The sequence below is a fragment of the Engraulis encrasicolus genome, chromosome 4, assembly GCF_034702125.1.
Source record: "Engraulis encrasicolus isolate BLACKSEA-1 chromosome 4, IST_EnEncr_1.0, whole genome shotgun sequence".
Classification (NCBI taxonomy): domain Eukaryota; kingdom Metazoa; phylum Chordata; class Actinopteri; order Clupeiformes; family Engraulidae; genus Engraulis; species Engraulis encrasicolus.
Genome location: NC_085860.1, coordinates 19,454,684 through 19,472,106, shown reverse-complemented (window position 1 = coordinate 19,472,106; position 17,423 = coordinate 19,454,684). Strand labels below are relative to the sequence as shown.

The following is a 17,423-nucleotide window of genomic DNA, read 5'->3' as shown; positions in this document are numbered from 1 at the left end:
TATGTCCTCTTTTGAAAGTCGCTTTGGTTATAAAGCGTCTGCCAAATGCAATGTAATGTAGGGCCTAAAGTAGGGCCAGGGCCACATTCAGTGAAATATTGTGGGAGTGCAGATTCTCAGCTTTGAGATGAGACAGCTTTGCAAGTTGTGGTCCTCAACACAGCAGGAAATGATGTGACAAGGTTTGTGCAGTTCTCCCTCCAATTCTGTGAATTTCTGTTGCCACACGCGGAAATGCTCTGCTGTGGGCCTGTCCAAAACCATGTGTGACAGATTGGCCTACACCCCTCAATCTGACTGATTTTGGTCCTTTGTCTGTGATTGGCTGGCCCATTACTGGCAGGACTTTTATGTTGATAAATTTAGTTTTTGGACGTGACGTGGGTCTCTCTTTCCGCCCCGCTGTTGTTTTGCCGGCAAAGGACGCCGGCTGGCGTGTGAGCTGCTGCTAGCCTTGATCATTATCCGGTAGATTCGGTACCTTCAGCCATTCTTGCGTGGAACTGCACTCTGCACTGGTGTTCACTTCGCGCTGCCTATACTGCACCGGTGTGTACCTCTTTGGTTGGTGTGTTGCCCCATCATCTGTGCCCTGTGGCAGGCCTGATTTGTGGTGCTTACGCCGGCTTTGGAGTGGCCACAGGGGTTGGCCCCTGGGTACCTGACTGCAGTCAGTGGATGTGTGTGGTCCAAATCGCGATTGTTCCGAACCACGGAGCTATGATCAGGTTAGCGGTGCCTCTCTGACGCCGTGGGATTGCTAGCTACACTCCTCGGAGGTTGCTGTTTTGTTGCCGTCACACTCTGCGCCGGTTCCGACTGGCTCCACCTGCTCGTCTTGCTGGGCCCATTGTTTATTTTAGTTTTCCTGTGACCTGACTTTTGTTTGGTTTAATTATTTTTATTTCTGTTGGTTTGTTGTTTTTTCTAACCCATTTCTTGGGACGCCAGCCTCCTCGCTGCGCAGGTCTGGTTACCTGTGTGTGTTGTGTGTCTGCGTGTGTGTCTGCGTCTGTGTGCGTGTGTGGTTATCATCCTCTAGGTACGGCAACAGGAGGCAAGTGTACACCCCCTTCAGTCAACCTACGGCGGTGTAGCTCTCCCCTCTCTCTTGCTACACGAAAGTTAAGTTGCATCTAGTCATCACTGTGTATGCAAATTGTGTAATACATTAGCACGTGTCATTCTCGCTATTGAGTGTCTCTCTCTTCTCTCCTCCCTGGATAGGTATATTTTGTGTGAGTACTTTATTGTGTGTGTTTATTTTGTGTGGCCTTTTCCCTAGTCTTTAACTATCCCTTTTCAACCGTGCTGCTAGTAGGTGCATTCGACATGTGTCAACGCATGCATGCGCATTTAGACAGCAATGCACCCTGGATGGAAAATGCTGCATGACGGTTAGATTTCCTGTCAAACTTTGAAATTTCGTCGACGTTGCGTTGACGAGGTGACATGTCACATGGTGTAAAACTATCGCGGGATGAATGCGGCTGCAGTCAGATCTTGCAACCTCTGCAGTTGCTTATCCCCTTCAACGCTCGTCGGCGGACTGCCTCCGAGGTCACGCGCCCATGAACTGGTTGGTCAACAACTCACTCACGTGTGTATATGAGTGTTGTCTCACACCCCTCCACAAGTTTGCGCAGGTCCCCACTTCAGCTCCTCCTTATTGCCTGTCCCCCCATTCCTCACACGTGGTGTGTTAGTAGAGCAAACCGGTGCGAGCTCATCGTCTCGTTCATATTTGTGGCTGACTTTAAATGCGCTGTATTTAATAACACCCACATCGTGACAACAAGTTCTCGCTCACGTGCTTCCGTCAACGTTGGTCGACAGCAACAAAGTCGTATGGGCTTATTGGTTAGCCTAAGCCTAGCTCCCCCCCCTTTAAGAGTGACACCATTGCCCTGTCTCCTCCGTATTGGGGGCGTTTCTTATGACTGAGTGTAGCCTCCCTTCTCTCTCGCACAGGTGCCGTGCGTGTGTGTGCGTGTGGTGTGTGGCCATTGGCCATATTGCTCCACATAACGACCCGTCTGTGGGTGTCTTAATAGGGATCAGTGCAATATTGTCTTTAATACAATTCATCCATATTGTATTTTGTAATGTATTAGTATTTGTCCCTTTGCATCACCACTGCATATTTGCACATTTGTATTCACCTGATTATTGACCGGTCTGACTATGGTATTTGTGATGTGTATGCACTGAAGAACTCTCTATGGAATATGGACTATTGTATGCTTGTGTGAATCCCTGTGATGGTTCTCGATTTCGGCCTGATCAGCCAAATCCACATTTTGTACATTGCCTTACATCTTATGCATGGTGAAAAAGAGAATAAACACTTGAACTTGACTCCGAACATGTGTCCTGGTTTACTAATTTGGGGGGTAATTTCACTCCTAGGTTGTCTTCCCCCACCCTAGGTGGCGTAGTTGTGCAAGAGTTGAATTTAATTAACTGTTTACGTGCTACTGTTACACATGCCTACCCTGAACTTGTCAGTAAAGTAATGTTTCTATTCCTTTAGTTTTGCCAAGAACAACAAAACACACGTAAGCCTGGGAAATTACAAAGTTGTGGCAATATTGTGCACAGACCAAAATCATTCCTAAACCTAACCCGTCACATGGCTTTGTGGAGCATGAGTCAACATGCAAAAGCATAGTCAGTGTGTTATCTTACTTTTATGACGCCACGTTGGGCAAAACAAAAATGAACAAATGAAGGGTCTTGTGGCTTAATAATCTGTGGCTTCAGCCAAAGGCAGAATCTGTGGCTTTTTGGGCAGGTAGGACTGTCATCAGAGACCAGCCTGTGTGTATGAGGCAAAGCAAAAAAGCCTCAAATGAGGGATGAGGGGTAATTGGTGTACCGCTGATAATTGGCCCACCACCTTCTAACCCATTGACAACCCAACAGAAGGCAGTCACAAAATCTATATCAACAAGTTTATGTTCAGTATAGTCTAATATTAGTAATTTGAATTCGACATGTATACGTTCAGTACAGTATTAATTAAGTTAATTTCAAGCAACGCATTCATGTTCATTACATGTTCGTGAAAAGTGCTCTTATCTACAGTTGATCTAAGTATTTAGTAATATTCTCTTATGTAGTGTTCAATTAACACAGTGAAACTCACCACAGTCACAAATAGAATTAAAACTCTAGGCACAGTTGGTTGTGTTTTTTCATTGGTTAGTTTCTTGTTACTGACACAATTAAAAAGACAATGAAACCCATACAGTATCTTCACTGACTAATTAGCTTTATTAAGGATCTTTGTGTTCGACTCTGCTGATGAGAAGGAAGTGAATGGGTCAAGCACCATAGACAATCCAAAATAATGTGCCTGCGCCTTACTGTTGACTATTTATTTGAGCTGCATTGTTCATTAGGTCATGAGTGGGCCCTGGCAATTTGTAGATATATCAAGTCGGCCCCAAAGTGGACATAGTTGGGCACCTCTGCTCTAGCTGGCCATTGACCCCATCATAAGCCTGCCAACACCCCTTTGACCTCATCATAGGCCTTCAAACGCTCCCTTCTCCGCATCACAATCCTGCCAACACCGCATGGCATCTAAAAAAGGTGTGATCAGAACTCATAACATTATATATAGGCTAAAGGTGCTTGTACCATATTTCATGAAATGTACCCTACTTGCGAAGTCTATCACATATAGACTGGTTCTTGTCATGTTCCGGCTACAGAAGTGTTCAGCTTGGATTTATATTGGCTGATTGTGAGGGGAAAAACATGATGTGTGCTTCTAAAGTTGTGGACAAAAACACTATAGGCCTAATTTTCCCTAAGCATTGGTGATGTTCAATTGTTCTGTTCTAGCTCATAATGACAGTTGCCATTAGAAACATCTCTGGAAAAATCAAAAGACGGAAGAGACGCGGCTCTTTTAAATAGTAAATTGATCAAATAAACAATCCATATATTGGCAAGTTATTGAAACCTCTCCATGGAGGGAAAACGAAGGAATGCCATTTCGATGACCCAGCGTAAATAGATAGACGTCACTGTCGAATGAAAGCTGTTATCACCCTCTGGATCCTGAAACCAATACTATCCTCTCCCATTTACACCTTGATGGGTGACAGCCTTTTGTCAATTAATGAGGGGAGTGGTTTACAGCTCCACCTCTACAAGTGGTCCAGGGATAAAGCTCCTGGCTCCCTACCATCAGGTCAGGACTTCAGAAGACTTGTCTAAAAAAGAGCAATAGTTACCACCAGGTCAGAACTGTTGAAATCTTTGCTAAAAAGAGGAATCTTTACCAACAAGACTTGGCTAAAAGAAGAAGAATCATCTAGAAGATCCGAACAGTATTTCTGCTGGCTACAACTCTGATCCATTGACTACCAGGCCCTGAATGAATGAGTATCTTCAGACATTCAGCACAACTTGCGATGAACATGAATGGCATTAAGGAAGAGGACATTTATGACTTTCTACCAGAACATGTATTGACAGACCCGAAAGATGGTGTTGTTTTGAAAACAATTTGCAAAGAAGAACCATGTTTGTCACATGAAATTGAAGAGGGGGAGATTTCCCATGTCACACAATGTAGTGGTGGTGAGAGCACTTCTACAGTTACGCCATCACAACAGGCAATATCTCTGAAGAGGATTAAAGAGGAAGACATGTATGATTTCCTCCCAGAGTATTTGTACAGTAGGAAGGAGGAAGAGAGTGAAACTGACACATTGTGTGTGAAAGATGAAGCCATTGACATGAAAAGGGAAAATAATACTTCTCTAATGGAATACAACGGAGACATGGCTGCAATAGGTAAGTTCAATAACACACATTTTTAAACATTCTTTCCATGTTAAGCCTTGTAAAAAAATCTGCATTTACACCTTGTCTTTGAACCATTTATTGGTGCGCCTATTATCACTAAAGGTTAAATAATGTGAAGGTTCACGTCATACAATATTAAATAAGTGTCCAGGGTGGAGACATTGAAAATGAACTATACATCTGTTGCTCCAGTGCATGCCCTAAGATGGTTTAAATATCTTAACCTCCACTGATAAGAATCAGGTCAGCTCTTGTTGATGTGAGAGAAAAGGCTATCGTTTCAATCTGTTGTAGGTTGCGGCTATGAAGTTTGCCATTGCTAATTAACAATGGCAACTGTCTTGGCGACCTGCCGGGATCACATGATTGACAACTACCTCCACTGTAGCCTACCGTTTGCAGGTAGCACAAGATTTGGCTGTGCTGAACAGAATCTTGCCGACCACCACGCAGATTAAGAGACCGGTGGTATTTATAACGATTTCTTAACGAAGCAGATGCACCACAGTTGGATGGAGAAACTTTTGCAAACCACAAAACTATGCTACAGCACATAGAGTAAGGAAGAAAAAGACCACTGGTAAGCATACATGACTTTGCCTTCATCAGCAAAATGCAAAAACTACACTCTGAGTAATCATCATCAGTTAATAAATCATTTTATCACTTTTATCTGTTTGAATGCTTTCAAGGTTTTTCCACTTACTAAAGCCTGAAACTTATTATACCACTAGGTTACTACTAGACATAGGTTAGGCCTTTAATTCCACCTACCGCATACAACCAAAATGACCACTGAAAATCAATAATAATAAAAAAACATGATGTGAGTGGAATGTGCCAGTGTCCTTTACTTTCAAGTGCCTTCAGTGGGCGATTTTTTTTTAATTTATTTTTTAATTTTTATTTTCTTTCAGTAATAAGTCGATATTTGATAAGTCGATGATATTGCTCAAGTTTCATTTAAAAAATGCAACAAAACCGCAACGATAATGTAAAAAGCACAGCTACTTTTGTCGTGATTTTCTGGAAATCCTCATGCACCATTGGGCATTTCAGATTGCAAGTTTTTGAGGAAAAAAAATGCCTGCAAATTCCTGAGGGGACTGTATTACTTTAGGCTCTCTGTACTGTCATAGCAATGTTGTTATGAGATAGTCGAGTCTTTGAGCATTGAGTGAACAGGCCGGTCGACGGGCCCATCTGCACAGAGGTTACTATATAAAACACGATGCAAGCCTTGTGTGTGCCTTATTCTTTTACTTTTTAAATATCAAGCTGAACATGTCAATGCATAGTCTACAGTAGTTTGAAACCATTGACATTATGAAAACATTTGAAGGAATAGCCCTGAAGAATATTTACAATATAATTTATGAAATATATGATATAGGCTGCAAGTAGATAAAAACATGACACAGATTTGAAGGAATATCCATCAGACTGCCCTAATGTACAAAAATAATGACCATATCTTAAAGTGATAATGTAGTCTGTAATTAATCTGTTGTGGAGTTAAAACTCATTTTTAAAATATTTTCTTCCTTTTTGTCTACTCAGATGAACACCAGACCGCTCATACTAGCACAGAGAGGACCCATGTGCCAGAAGATCCATTCAAATGTGCTACATGTGGGAAAGGATTTGCACAGAAGAAGGCTCTCAACATGCATCAGCGAACCCATACTGGAGAAATGGCATATCAGTGTGACACATGTGGAGCATCCTTTTCACAATATGCCACTTTAACTGATCACCAGAGAATCCACACAGGAGAATGGCCTCATCAGTGCAGTGCATGTGGAAAAGGCTTTGCACATAAAAGTGCCCTCATCTCCCATCAGAGAACTCATAACCAGCAGATAATTATGACTGGAGAAAGGACTTACCAGTGTGCCACATGTGGGAAAGGCTTTGCACGGAAAAGTTACCTTATCGTCCATCAGACAATCCATAGTGGAGAAAAACCATACCAATGTTCAACATGTGGCACGTCCTTTTCACGAAGCACCTATTTAGCTACTCACCAGAGAATCCACACTGGAAAAAGGCCTCATCAGTGTGCTACATGTGGAAAGGGCTTTGCAGAAAAAAATCATTTGATTAACCATCAGAGAACGCATACTGGGGAAAGACCTTATCAGTGTGCCTCATGTGGAAAAGGCTTTAAAATGAAAAGTACCCTCACCAGCCATGAGCGAACCCATACCGGAGAAAGGCCTTACTCGTGTGCTACGTGTGGAAAAGGCTTTGCAATGAGAAGTACACTCGTCAGCCATCAGAGAATCCATTCTGGAGAAAGGCCTTATCATTGTGCAACATGTGGGAAAGACTTTGCACAGAACAGTGCCCTCAGGAAGCATCAGAAAATTCACATTGACGACAACTAACACTGGTGGTGCACAAGACCTGTGCAAGACCTTTGAAGAAAAGTGACAGAACATCTGCATGTTTAGACTTGGAAAAGAGAACCGCATTAAAGGTGCTCTACGTACCATCTGCACGTTGAGACCTGAATTATATGTGCACTATGTAATATATACAATACTCAACTACCGTAATAAGTTAAATAACCAAGTATCTCCACAAACATACAAAATACAAACTTTGTTCACAGTTTTCTGGTGTTGCTTATCTTATTTATATTTTTAATTTTTGTATTCTTAATCATTGTACCGCTCTTACTTACAACTTGAAAATCCTTCAGCAATGTAACCCTTATTTTGTGTTTTGCGTTTTATGAAATAAAGTGTAAAGGGGGTGTACACAAGGTCAATTCACCAGACTTTGGAATTAATTCACTGTGGGCAATGCGGGATATACTGCTATGTGTAATGGACATTAAGTAGATAGGTTAATTAATGTAGAATTATGTTCTCTTTCCATTGTATAGGATACATACCAAACTATAATGGCTCATCTGCAATGAAATTAACAACTCCCATTGTAAAGACATCAGAAAAAGTCAGGTCAAATAACCATGATTCATATCTTGAGCTTTGTGAGTCAATGTTTACTTAGTGGTGAATATCTCTAGGCTATTGACCCCTTTAGAGTTTGTAAACAGATATGACGCAATTTGGCTGCATGCCCATCACTGCCTCAGAATCGACCATGCTACGTTCACTTGTACAGAGACTCGACAGGTGTTTTTCCCGAAATAAGATAACTCGCGCTAACTTCAGATATGCAATGGGCACGACTGACACGGGCATTCCTGGCGATTGTCATCAGTCCGGTCAGTAGTCAGTAACAACAGTCAGTAGTCTTGTAACAACAAACATCTCTTATGCTTCTGGAACAGCCTCTTCCCTCTCAAAATAGCATTACAAGTGTACTTTTCGGAATCTCTATTTTCTATCAACGTACAGGCTTCAGAACGGCAGTTTTCCCTCTCTTTAGTGTCTGCACTGTCAGCCAGTATTACATACAGCCTCACCACTCCCTATTTTACCCTTACCTGCAGTTCATCTAGTGGCCGCGGCCGAGAGAGCGCAGCCCATTCTCTCTGAATGGAGTCTGCACTCCCTGTAGAGTGCAGTACCAGACAGAAGAGTGGAGTTGTCACTGGGAATTTTTTCCGGGCAGGGAAAAATTTCCGGGCGACGCAACAATCGCGTTCGAATCAGCTGTTCGTCGCTATGCTGGTCACTATGGCAGGAGCTCTTGTTCTTAGAAGTGCAATTTAATGACAGAACACTTGTCGTTCGCCTCAGATCAGCGGAGGAGAGAGCGCGAGTTGTTTTCTTGGCAGTCTCTGTGATCTACAATCACAATTTCCAGCAGCTAAACTTTTAATTGCTTAACCTAAAGTCTTTCTCTTGCAGCCCAACTGTCAGCGATTCATTTGTTGTTGTTGTCATTCTGGGTCTCTCTTCTCCATCATTTTATTATTTTAGAATGCGTGACATCCGGACACATTTCCTATCTTCCAACTTTAAATTCACCATCTGTGATTAGAAGTCTCTGGATGTTTCCTGTTATTTGTTATTTTTCTTCTAGTTTAGGAGTAAAAAAAAATGCCGCATCGATTATGGAATCGGGATCACAAGTTTCACACCATGATGCTCCACCTGCCCCCCCCCTCTCTCTCTCTCTACCTCTCTCTCTCTCTCTCTCTCTCTCTCTCTCACACACACACACACACGCAAAAGCATACAAAATGTCCTGTATGGCGGTATTGGAAAATACCTCAGCACAGTACAGTAAAAAATCCTAGTGCAGAGTGTAGATTCCTAGTGCAGAAAAGTTTTTTTCTGATTGTTGAGGGGGTCACACCCAGACGTAGGATAGGAGTCCAGGTAGAAGCACAGGAGGCATACAGATGGGGCACCTAAGTCACGCCCCTCTACTTCAGATCCATGGGGCTGGAGCTCTCAAAATTTTGAATGCGAGTTAATGGAGCTCTCAAAATTTTGAATGCGAGTTAATCAGTCCCACCAGGAAATCGCGGGCATTTTCTCAAAAAATCGCGGTCGGAATTGCCAGATGGTGCACGAGGATTTCCAGAAAATGGCGATAAAAGTTGCGGAGCTTCTTGCTGTGTTGTTGCGATTTTGTTGCGGCATGAAGTGAAAGGTGCGATTTTTGTTGCGATTTTTAATGTGTTTCCCCACGCTTGAAAGTAAAGAACACTGCCACATTCCAGTCCTCTGGTGTTTTTATATTATTTCCATTTTTATAGGCCTATTATAATTTTGGGAAGCGGCCAGGGCGAGTTTTTAGCCAGAATGCCGTGAAGAGTTCCATCTCTTTCATGCTGCCATTACGACACCCTTCATTACAATGCTGGTTATGGCAGTTTGACTCTGTTTTAAATGTCAACTCCGTTTCAAATTGTAAGCATACAAACTTCATATCAATATCCATTCCTTACTTAAACAGTGGATACATAATTAACTATAAGTAGGCGGGCGGAATTGGGCATGTCCACCCAGTTGAAGAGGGTGCGTGACATGAACTCTTGTGACTGAAATCCTGGTTAATGTGAGTCGTCTACACATAGCCTGCCTGTGTCGGCGTTTAATTTTCAAGCTTGTCAAAAGCAACACAAATAAAAGCAGAGGGAGGGGTCGCTTTCGAAAGAAGGCATAGGCTTAGGTTTTTTTTTTGTTCTCCCGCGCCGTCAGCCGGCTTTAAATTAACGGCTGATGATCATCATTCAATGTAACGAGGATGGAGTTCACAGATTTCCTGTTGTGAAGGGTGCTTGCTGAATAATGCTCAGAAATTATATAATTTTGGTGCTCTTGTGAATATAAAAGACGACGAGATTGTTATCTATAAAACACCACGTCGCCTGCAGAACGGAGGTCTCAGCTGTCAATCAATACCGTCAATCGCGCAAGGAAGAGAGAAGGAGAGGGAGAGACAGAACGTAGTTTTCCAACTTACTCCCACAGCTTTCCAACGTGTCTGTTCTGGTTTTATTCGTGTTCAGTGTTCCTTGACCGTTTGACCGCGCCAGGTTAAACCACGGTCACCAGTGCTCGTATCCAGCCATAGCCCAATTTGCGCGAAAGAGATTACTATATCGGCCAGGCACGCACGCAGCATTCACAATGAAGGATGGAAATTACTCCTTTGTTGTGGACAAGTCAAATACCAAAGTGGTCCAGCAGGTGGACCGCTTTAGAAAAAAAACACATCTTGTTGGAGCCCTATTGGCGTAATGTAGATGACTGTCATGAAGTGTTAATTATATATTTATGTAGGCCTAGCACATTTTAAAAATGTAGGCCTATTATGCCAGACTACATTTTCCCTCCTGTCACCATGCGCGCAGACGCGCAATGAGAACATGGAGTTTCCTACATTCGTTTTTCCCCCCTCACCGACAACTTTGTACATGCATAGTAAAGTGCTGGGACTGATAGGTTACTTTTTTATTGTATTTTTTTAATTGTATTATCGTTTTTGAAAGGAAGTTTGTCGACGTCAGTGAAGTCAGCGCAACATGGATTGGTTCAAAGTGTTCAAAGTTGCGGGAAATCGCAGTGATTGGTTAAAGTTGCGCTCTCGCGCAGAATTCGCGGGAATTCATTGAAGTTGCGAAAAACGACGCGATCGCAACATCGCGATTTCCTGGAGGGACTGGTTAATGGAGCGAGTCAAGCTAAATCCTCATCCCGTTTGGCATGTGCTCCGGATTTCACATATGATGACAGTGAATTTGAAAGGTTTGGATTTGCGTCGTAAGACCACTCATTTTCTGCACGCAAGAAACGTTATTTTAGCTTTTGTGCAAAACTGTGTTGGAGACTACACGTGCGCCTCGCATATCTGACGTGAACCGAGGCACAGCCAACCTTACCGCTGCACCGTGGCTTAAGTGGCTGCACGTCGGACATGCGACGTCTGTTGTGTAGTCCAAATAATTATATATTTTTGCACACACACAACTCAAAAATCGCTTGCCAAGTGAAGTAAACAAGCACACCATTGGTTGTTATTAATTCTGAGGGACAGTATATGTGTGATCGACGGGGAAATGCGAGGTGGTTCGGAAAATAGCTTTGATCAGTCCATTACAGCCCAGTCAAAAGTTTTTGCGTTGCCAGCCCCATAAGCCGCCCGGAAGGGGTGGAGACTTAGGTGCCCCATAGTGTTCAGGTGTGGGGGTTGGTTATGCGCTCCAGTCACCTGTGAGAATTTCTTTGTGTCCTTCTGTGTGGTGTGGAATAGCTGGATGGCCCCGGGGACAAAGGACCTCCGTACCCTGTCTGTGCTTCAGGAGATGGCGCGAAATCTGTAACTGAACAGGATTCTCTGGTTATCAAAGACTGGGTACAGGGGTTGCTTGTGGTTGTCCTTTATAGAGTCGAGTCTGCTTAGTGTCCTCTTCTCATCTGTGATGGAGAGGGCCTCCAGTTCTGTGCCTATACAGACTCAGCTTTCTTCACCAGCCAGTCAAGGCGTCCAGCATCTCTCCTCCTAATGCTACCACCCCAGCATGCCACAGCATAGGAGAGCACACTGGCCATGACAGACTGATAGAACATCTGCAGGACTCTGTTGCAGACATTGAAGGATCTCAGCTTCCTCAGAAAGTAGAGCCTCCTCTGGCCTCTCTTGTAGAGTGCTTGTGAGTCAGCAGACCAGTCCAGTTTATTGTTCAGGTGTACACCCAGACACTTGTATGTGCAGACTGTCTCCACTGTCTTCCCCTTGATGGAGACAGGCACCAGGGGTGGGGTGTTTCGCCTGAAGTCAACCACCATTTATTTGGTTTTGGTGGTGTTCAGCTGCAGCTGGTTGATTCAATCTGCACCATCTGACAAAGTTCTCCTACCGGTAATCCAACAATCCAATCGTCTGAGAACTTTTGCATATGGCAGATCTCTGAGTTGTTTTTGAAGTCAGTGGTTTACAGGGTGAACAGCACTGGGGAAAGCACCGCTGAGGACTTAAATGAATGTTGATGAAAGACTTATAAGAATGTTGATGTTCGATTCAATATATTCATTAGTTTCACCTTTCCTTTGCTTTTGAATGCTGACATGCAGTCAGCAGGCATGCAGGATCAGAAGAGCAGCAATGTGTTCCTGGGAATAATATTTAGCCAGTAGGTTGATGTAAATGAATCTGTCACCCATGTCAAAGATTATGCTGACAGTTGAGGACTTGGCATAATACATGAGAATGAAGAAAATGTCTGAGTATTTTGCTCTGACTCTAACGGTCCTAATGTGAGGCATTTTAGTCTGGATGTACTGCATGCAATCACCTTAACTTCTGTTTCTTCATGTTTTGAGCAGATCCTACCCTGTAGACCAGCATCTATGAAAATGGCAGGCCTTCAGAGGACATTTTTCATCATACAGTATCTTGGGAGCTCCAGTGATCCAGTAGTAAATTGATGAGTGCCTTTTTGTTTTCATCCAGGGTTCCCACACCTTTTTCATGAACAAACTCCAAGCACCATTTTTTAGGTTTTCCAGCAGATATAAATAGGTAGCCTACTAGTGAGTTTGCCCATGTCAGGGTCATGGGAAGCGCAACAACACACATACTCACCATACAACATCAACGATCACCCAGTATACTGTACTTTGCTTTATACCTACCATGGCAAGAAAATAATACAGGTGTAACAAGAAGAGGGCTTTTTCTAGAAGTTTTTGGTATAAGGGAAGGCCAGAGGGTCACCACCATGGAAGGGGCGATGGCCCACACATTGGGAACCACTGTGGGACACTTGGCAGACTGAGAGGGAGGGGGTGTGGGGGTTCTCCCCCAGAAGACAGTAATGAAGACAGTTCATGTAAGTGTCTGTGCTAAATATTGTTTCAGCTGATGCAGGTATGATGAGTTTCCATCCTGAATGAGAGCACATTGACCTGGAGGGGGAAACTGCACATTCTCAGCATCTTTGATTATGTGGTTCATGGCTTTTGCTTTGTTGTTGTTATTTTTTGCAAAAATAAACACCAATTGTTGAGATGGAGTGTGGTGTCCGAGTTGGGGGGTAGGGCCCATGAGCATTACCCAGGGATCCCAAGTCGACTTGACCATGGGTTTCATATAAACACAGATACTGGGAAGCTTTAACCACTATGATTTCAGGCACTGGCGTAACGCAAGTACTTCAGGCCCCCTTGCAAGCTAACAAGAATGGTCCCCCAAACAAAAAAAGAGGGCCTAATATCATGTGGAGGGGGTCCGTTTCTTCAAGTCAAGGGCCCATGTGGGCCCCCCGCCTCGTATGGGCCCCCCTGCCTCGCAGGGGCTGCGGGGGTATACTTTACGGCTCTGGTTTGAGGGTGATGTAATCCCAAAAGCTCTCATTGAAGTCTTGGCAGAGGAGGACACAGATGACACTGATGAAATCCATACACATGTGAATGAAGATGAGGAAGAGGAAGATGATGATAATGAAGATTACTAAATGATGATTAAAATATATTATTCACATTCTACACTACTGTTGTACAATACGAACAATTCCTTAAATAATTTTCTCATTTGATGCATTTGTTTTGTGTCACAGTACCATGTGTTGCATCCTGTTCACAGTCCACCAATAGGTGGTAACATTAGTTACTTTTGATGCTATTCACATCATACTTTTATTCATAGCAATTTTAAAGTCAAGGTCAAACATATGTGAAATTGATGTTCATAGTCCCATGTGAAATGGTTATGCCTGAAAGTGTCTGAATGCCTGTAGAATGCCAGTAGACTATTGCCAGTAGACTATTTTCGGATAGGCTATAGTGAATAATTTTGGACATAGCAGTTGTTGTACTCTAGCTAGAAAGGTCCCCTTGGACTTACATTGAAGCTCAGGAAGGTAGGTAGTTTTTTATTTACATTTGAGGGACCAATGCATATCATAACAGTTGAAAATGATCAAATATGAAGACAATTTGTCCGGCGGACAAGCATTTTTTGGGCTTTTTGGATAAGTGGAAGATGATATTTGACAGAAGAAAAGCCCCAAGCCCTGTAACATTTTTCAGGTTGGGTCCCCTATGTACGGTGGCCCATTAGTGACACGGAGGACTTTTTTTTGGAGGGGGGAATGTATGCACTGGAGACTAACACCTTTGCGAGATAACGCAAATCTTTTGCGAGATAATGCAAACCATTTGCAAGATAACGCAAATCTTTTGCGTGATAACGCAAATATTTTTGCGAGATAACGCAAATTAAAACTTACATCTGCGGGTTCACCACTTTGATTTGCAGCACACTTTTTGGTCACCGGGGGGCAGTCTGAACCAACACGTGTACGGCTTTGACACGCCACAGTTGTAGGGGTAGGCTATTCAATTCAACCACCACTGTTGTTGGATAACAGCGAGAGGGATGCTGACAGTCAAAAACATTAGACTACTACCGCTGGAAGGACGTGCAAGGATACCGTTATTTTATCCATTGTTTTATGTTAAATAAATAACAGATTTTGAGAGACACCTTAGCACCTTGCTTTGCGAACGGACAGAAGGGGAAATATAGGATTTGTTGGACGACACGTGTCTGCAATGCAGAAGCTCTGTATGTCAAAATTAAGGAAGGCAGACGGGACAACTGTTTACTCTACGGTTTTCAAAGATGATGAGAAGTTAATGAAAATCATTTTGTCATATCAAGACCCACATGTGAATGATGTAGGCCTAATTTCAACATAGGCCTCGACGTTGCGGCAGCAAGCTGTATTCTTTCTTTCATTTTCTTGAAACTTGTTGTTGTTTCAATTTGTTGTTTGTTGCGGTTCTCCCCTTTGAATGTATAATTGGCTAAATCAAGTAGGCTATCACTGCTTAGCCATGCAGAGAGCTTACTAAGCCTTAGACTTGTAACAACCCTGACATTTGGAACTATCCAAAGTGTGCATTGGTTAATAGTTTTCTCGGTCAGACTTGGATTAATGTTTCTTAATGCATGACATGATGGCAGATCACGGAACTTCACGCAGTATAGCTCAATGGATAGAAAGCGACATATGTCCTTCCTGTGGTAGAAAATTCCTCCTGTTATACATGACATCGGGTCTTAGGTAAATGGAGGAAATCAAATAGTTATTTGCTTTTAATTGTTGACCAGTTTTACAGTGATGGCTTTTAGCGAACACAAATTACTTTTGGATGTAACTCGTACCGCCACGTGCCCCATGGTGCCATGGTTTCCGACCATGTAGCACTGAGAGATATCGCTGAAATCTAATGCAGAGCTCACAGAGATGACTAACAACTTTCAAAAATTCACGGAGAAGTGTCAATTTTGGCAAAAGGACGATAGCGCACTGGCATTGATGATCTGGCTTTGATCTGGCACACACACGCACACGCACACGCACACACGCACACACACACACACACACACACACACNCACACTGGCCANAGCCCTCCCATCCCACCCCTTCATTGATCACCTTATATCCCCCTATGCCCACCCCGTTCAGAATCCTTTGCACCCCACACACGCTCCCTAATATTTCTCAACGTTAGCGCTACAACCTCTTTGGACAGCCAGTTGAGAAGGATAGCTGATAGGGTTGGTGCTTATTGCGATCGGGGTAATTAGTCCATTATATATATATATATTTAAAACCAAGGGGCGCTGGGAGGGATCAAGGGGGGATTGGGATGCTTATGATGAGGTTCAGGGGGCTTTTGTTCAAAAAATGGTTGAGAACTACTGCTCTACCAGTATGACCCATACTGGCGCTCCCCCCAGCACACACGCGCGCGCGCACACACATGCACCTCATCCACCATTCTACACCAATGCACATCCATACGTGAGAATTTCCATCCGTTGTTTACCACTGGTTTTCAATCTTTTTTGAAATGGCACACCTTTTATCGAGGGAAAATGCCAAGGCACACCACCAATGAAAATGTTAACTGAAAATACAACCATATTGCCTATAAAAGGTAGGCCTACAGCCATTTCATTTTCCATGGCACATCAGAAAACCGTAATTAAACTTCGAAGCGTTTTTATTTTTCTCAAAACAAAATGTGCTCGTGGGCAACATAGACATAAACCCAAGTTGGACTGGCAACTCAAAAAATACTCAATACAAAATCAAAGTCAAATCCAAACTTCTGACACTTAATACTTGCGCTCAACAGCAGCTACTTTTTACAAACGTTTCTGAAGACAGCTCACTCCGGTAAACAGCTGCTTCGCCTATCTCGCCCACTCTCAACAATGAGCTGGGTTTTACATACCCTTCACTACGCAGGCAATTATTCAATTAACCAATGCAGACACACAATCACAATTGACCCGTACCATTTCTCCAGGACCTTTCCAAAACAAAACCCCAGTTACAAATCATATCGATAAACATTGCCCATCGTTGCCCACAGACTCAACACATGTCCATTTTCAGTGCTTGACATCACGCGATGAAAATACTGCCACAACGATGCGCGCTCCCGTGTAGCAGTGTCGTGCGCACTTGGAGAGGAGAATGTGATACTGAGCGGAGTGTGTGTGCGTGTGTCCAACTGTCCAGCTCTGCCCGCTCCTCGCGGTGCACAGTAAATACACAAGTTCACAAATAAAGTTCACCAAAATAAAGAGTGGTTTAAAATCAGTGAAGAGTGGCGAGATCACCTTTTCACAGTGGACATGATGGGATGTGTACCTTTAAGCCTTATCATTAAGTCTGTCGTGCGTTGGTGCGCCATGTGATCAGTAGGCACCAATTGGCAAAACTTGGCACGCTTTTAAAAGGTTGACACAATCTGCTCGGAGTCGGAGGGAACCGTCAGATTGTTTGTGTGCTTGTGGCAATTATTCCTTTGGTTTATGTGTGTGGTGCAGCTGGGTGGTCGAGCCCGTGTAGAGCCTCGCTTCACGAGAGAGGGACAATTTCGTGGAGTTTGGTCTATGACGGGGGTGCGACTGTAAGCGCGGCCACATTGGTTCACTAGGCCAACTTCGTACTTGGGGTTATAGGAACCAGCCTCATTTATCAAGCGTTCTTAGGCACAGATCTGTGCGTAAAGCGTGCGTGCGATCATTCCTGAGCAAAGTGTGGGATTTATGAACATGTACTTGAACGTAGAAATGTGCCTAAATCTACGCACACCTCAGACCATGCGTGCGAGTGGAAGAAACATGAAATTGCAAATAATAT

At 43.4% G+C, this 17,423-nt stretch overlaps 1 protein-coding gene across 1 annotated transcript; it reads left to right on the top strand.

Moving 5' to 3' along the window:
- Positions 1 to 4,212: 4,212 nt before the first annotated feature.
- On the top strand, positions 4,213 to 7,443 carry LOC134447398 (zinc finger protein OZF-like). Its single transcript, XM_063196851.1, has 2 exons — positions 4,213 to 4,812; positions 6,385 to 7,443. The coding sequence occupies exons 1-2, from the start codon at positions 4,395 to 4,397 to the stop codon at positions 7,212 to 7,214; spliced, it is 1,248 nt and encodes a 415-aa protein (XP_063052921.1). The 5' UTR covers positions 4,213 to 4,394; the 3' UTR covers positions 7,215 to 7,443.
- Positions 7,444 to 17,423: the final 9,980 nt, after the last annotated feature.

Coding starts and splice junctions, on each gene's coding strand:
- LOC134447398 (XM_063196851.1), top strand. CDS start 4,395: ATGAGTATCTTCAGACATTCAGCACAACTTGCGATGAACATGAATGGC. Junction 4,813..6,384: donor CGGAGACATGGCTGCAATAG/GTAAGTTCAATA, acceptor TTGTCTACTCAG/ATGAACACCAGACCGCTCAT.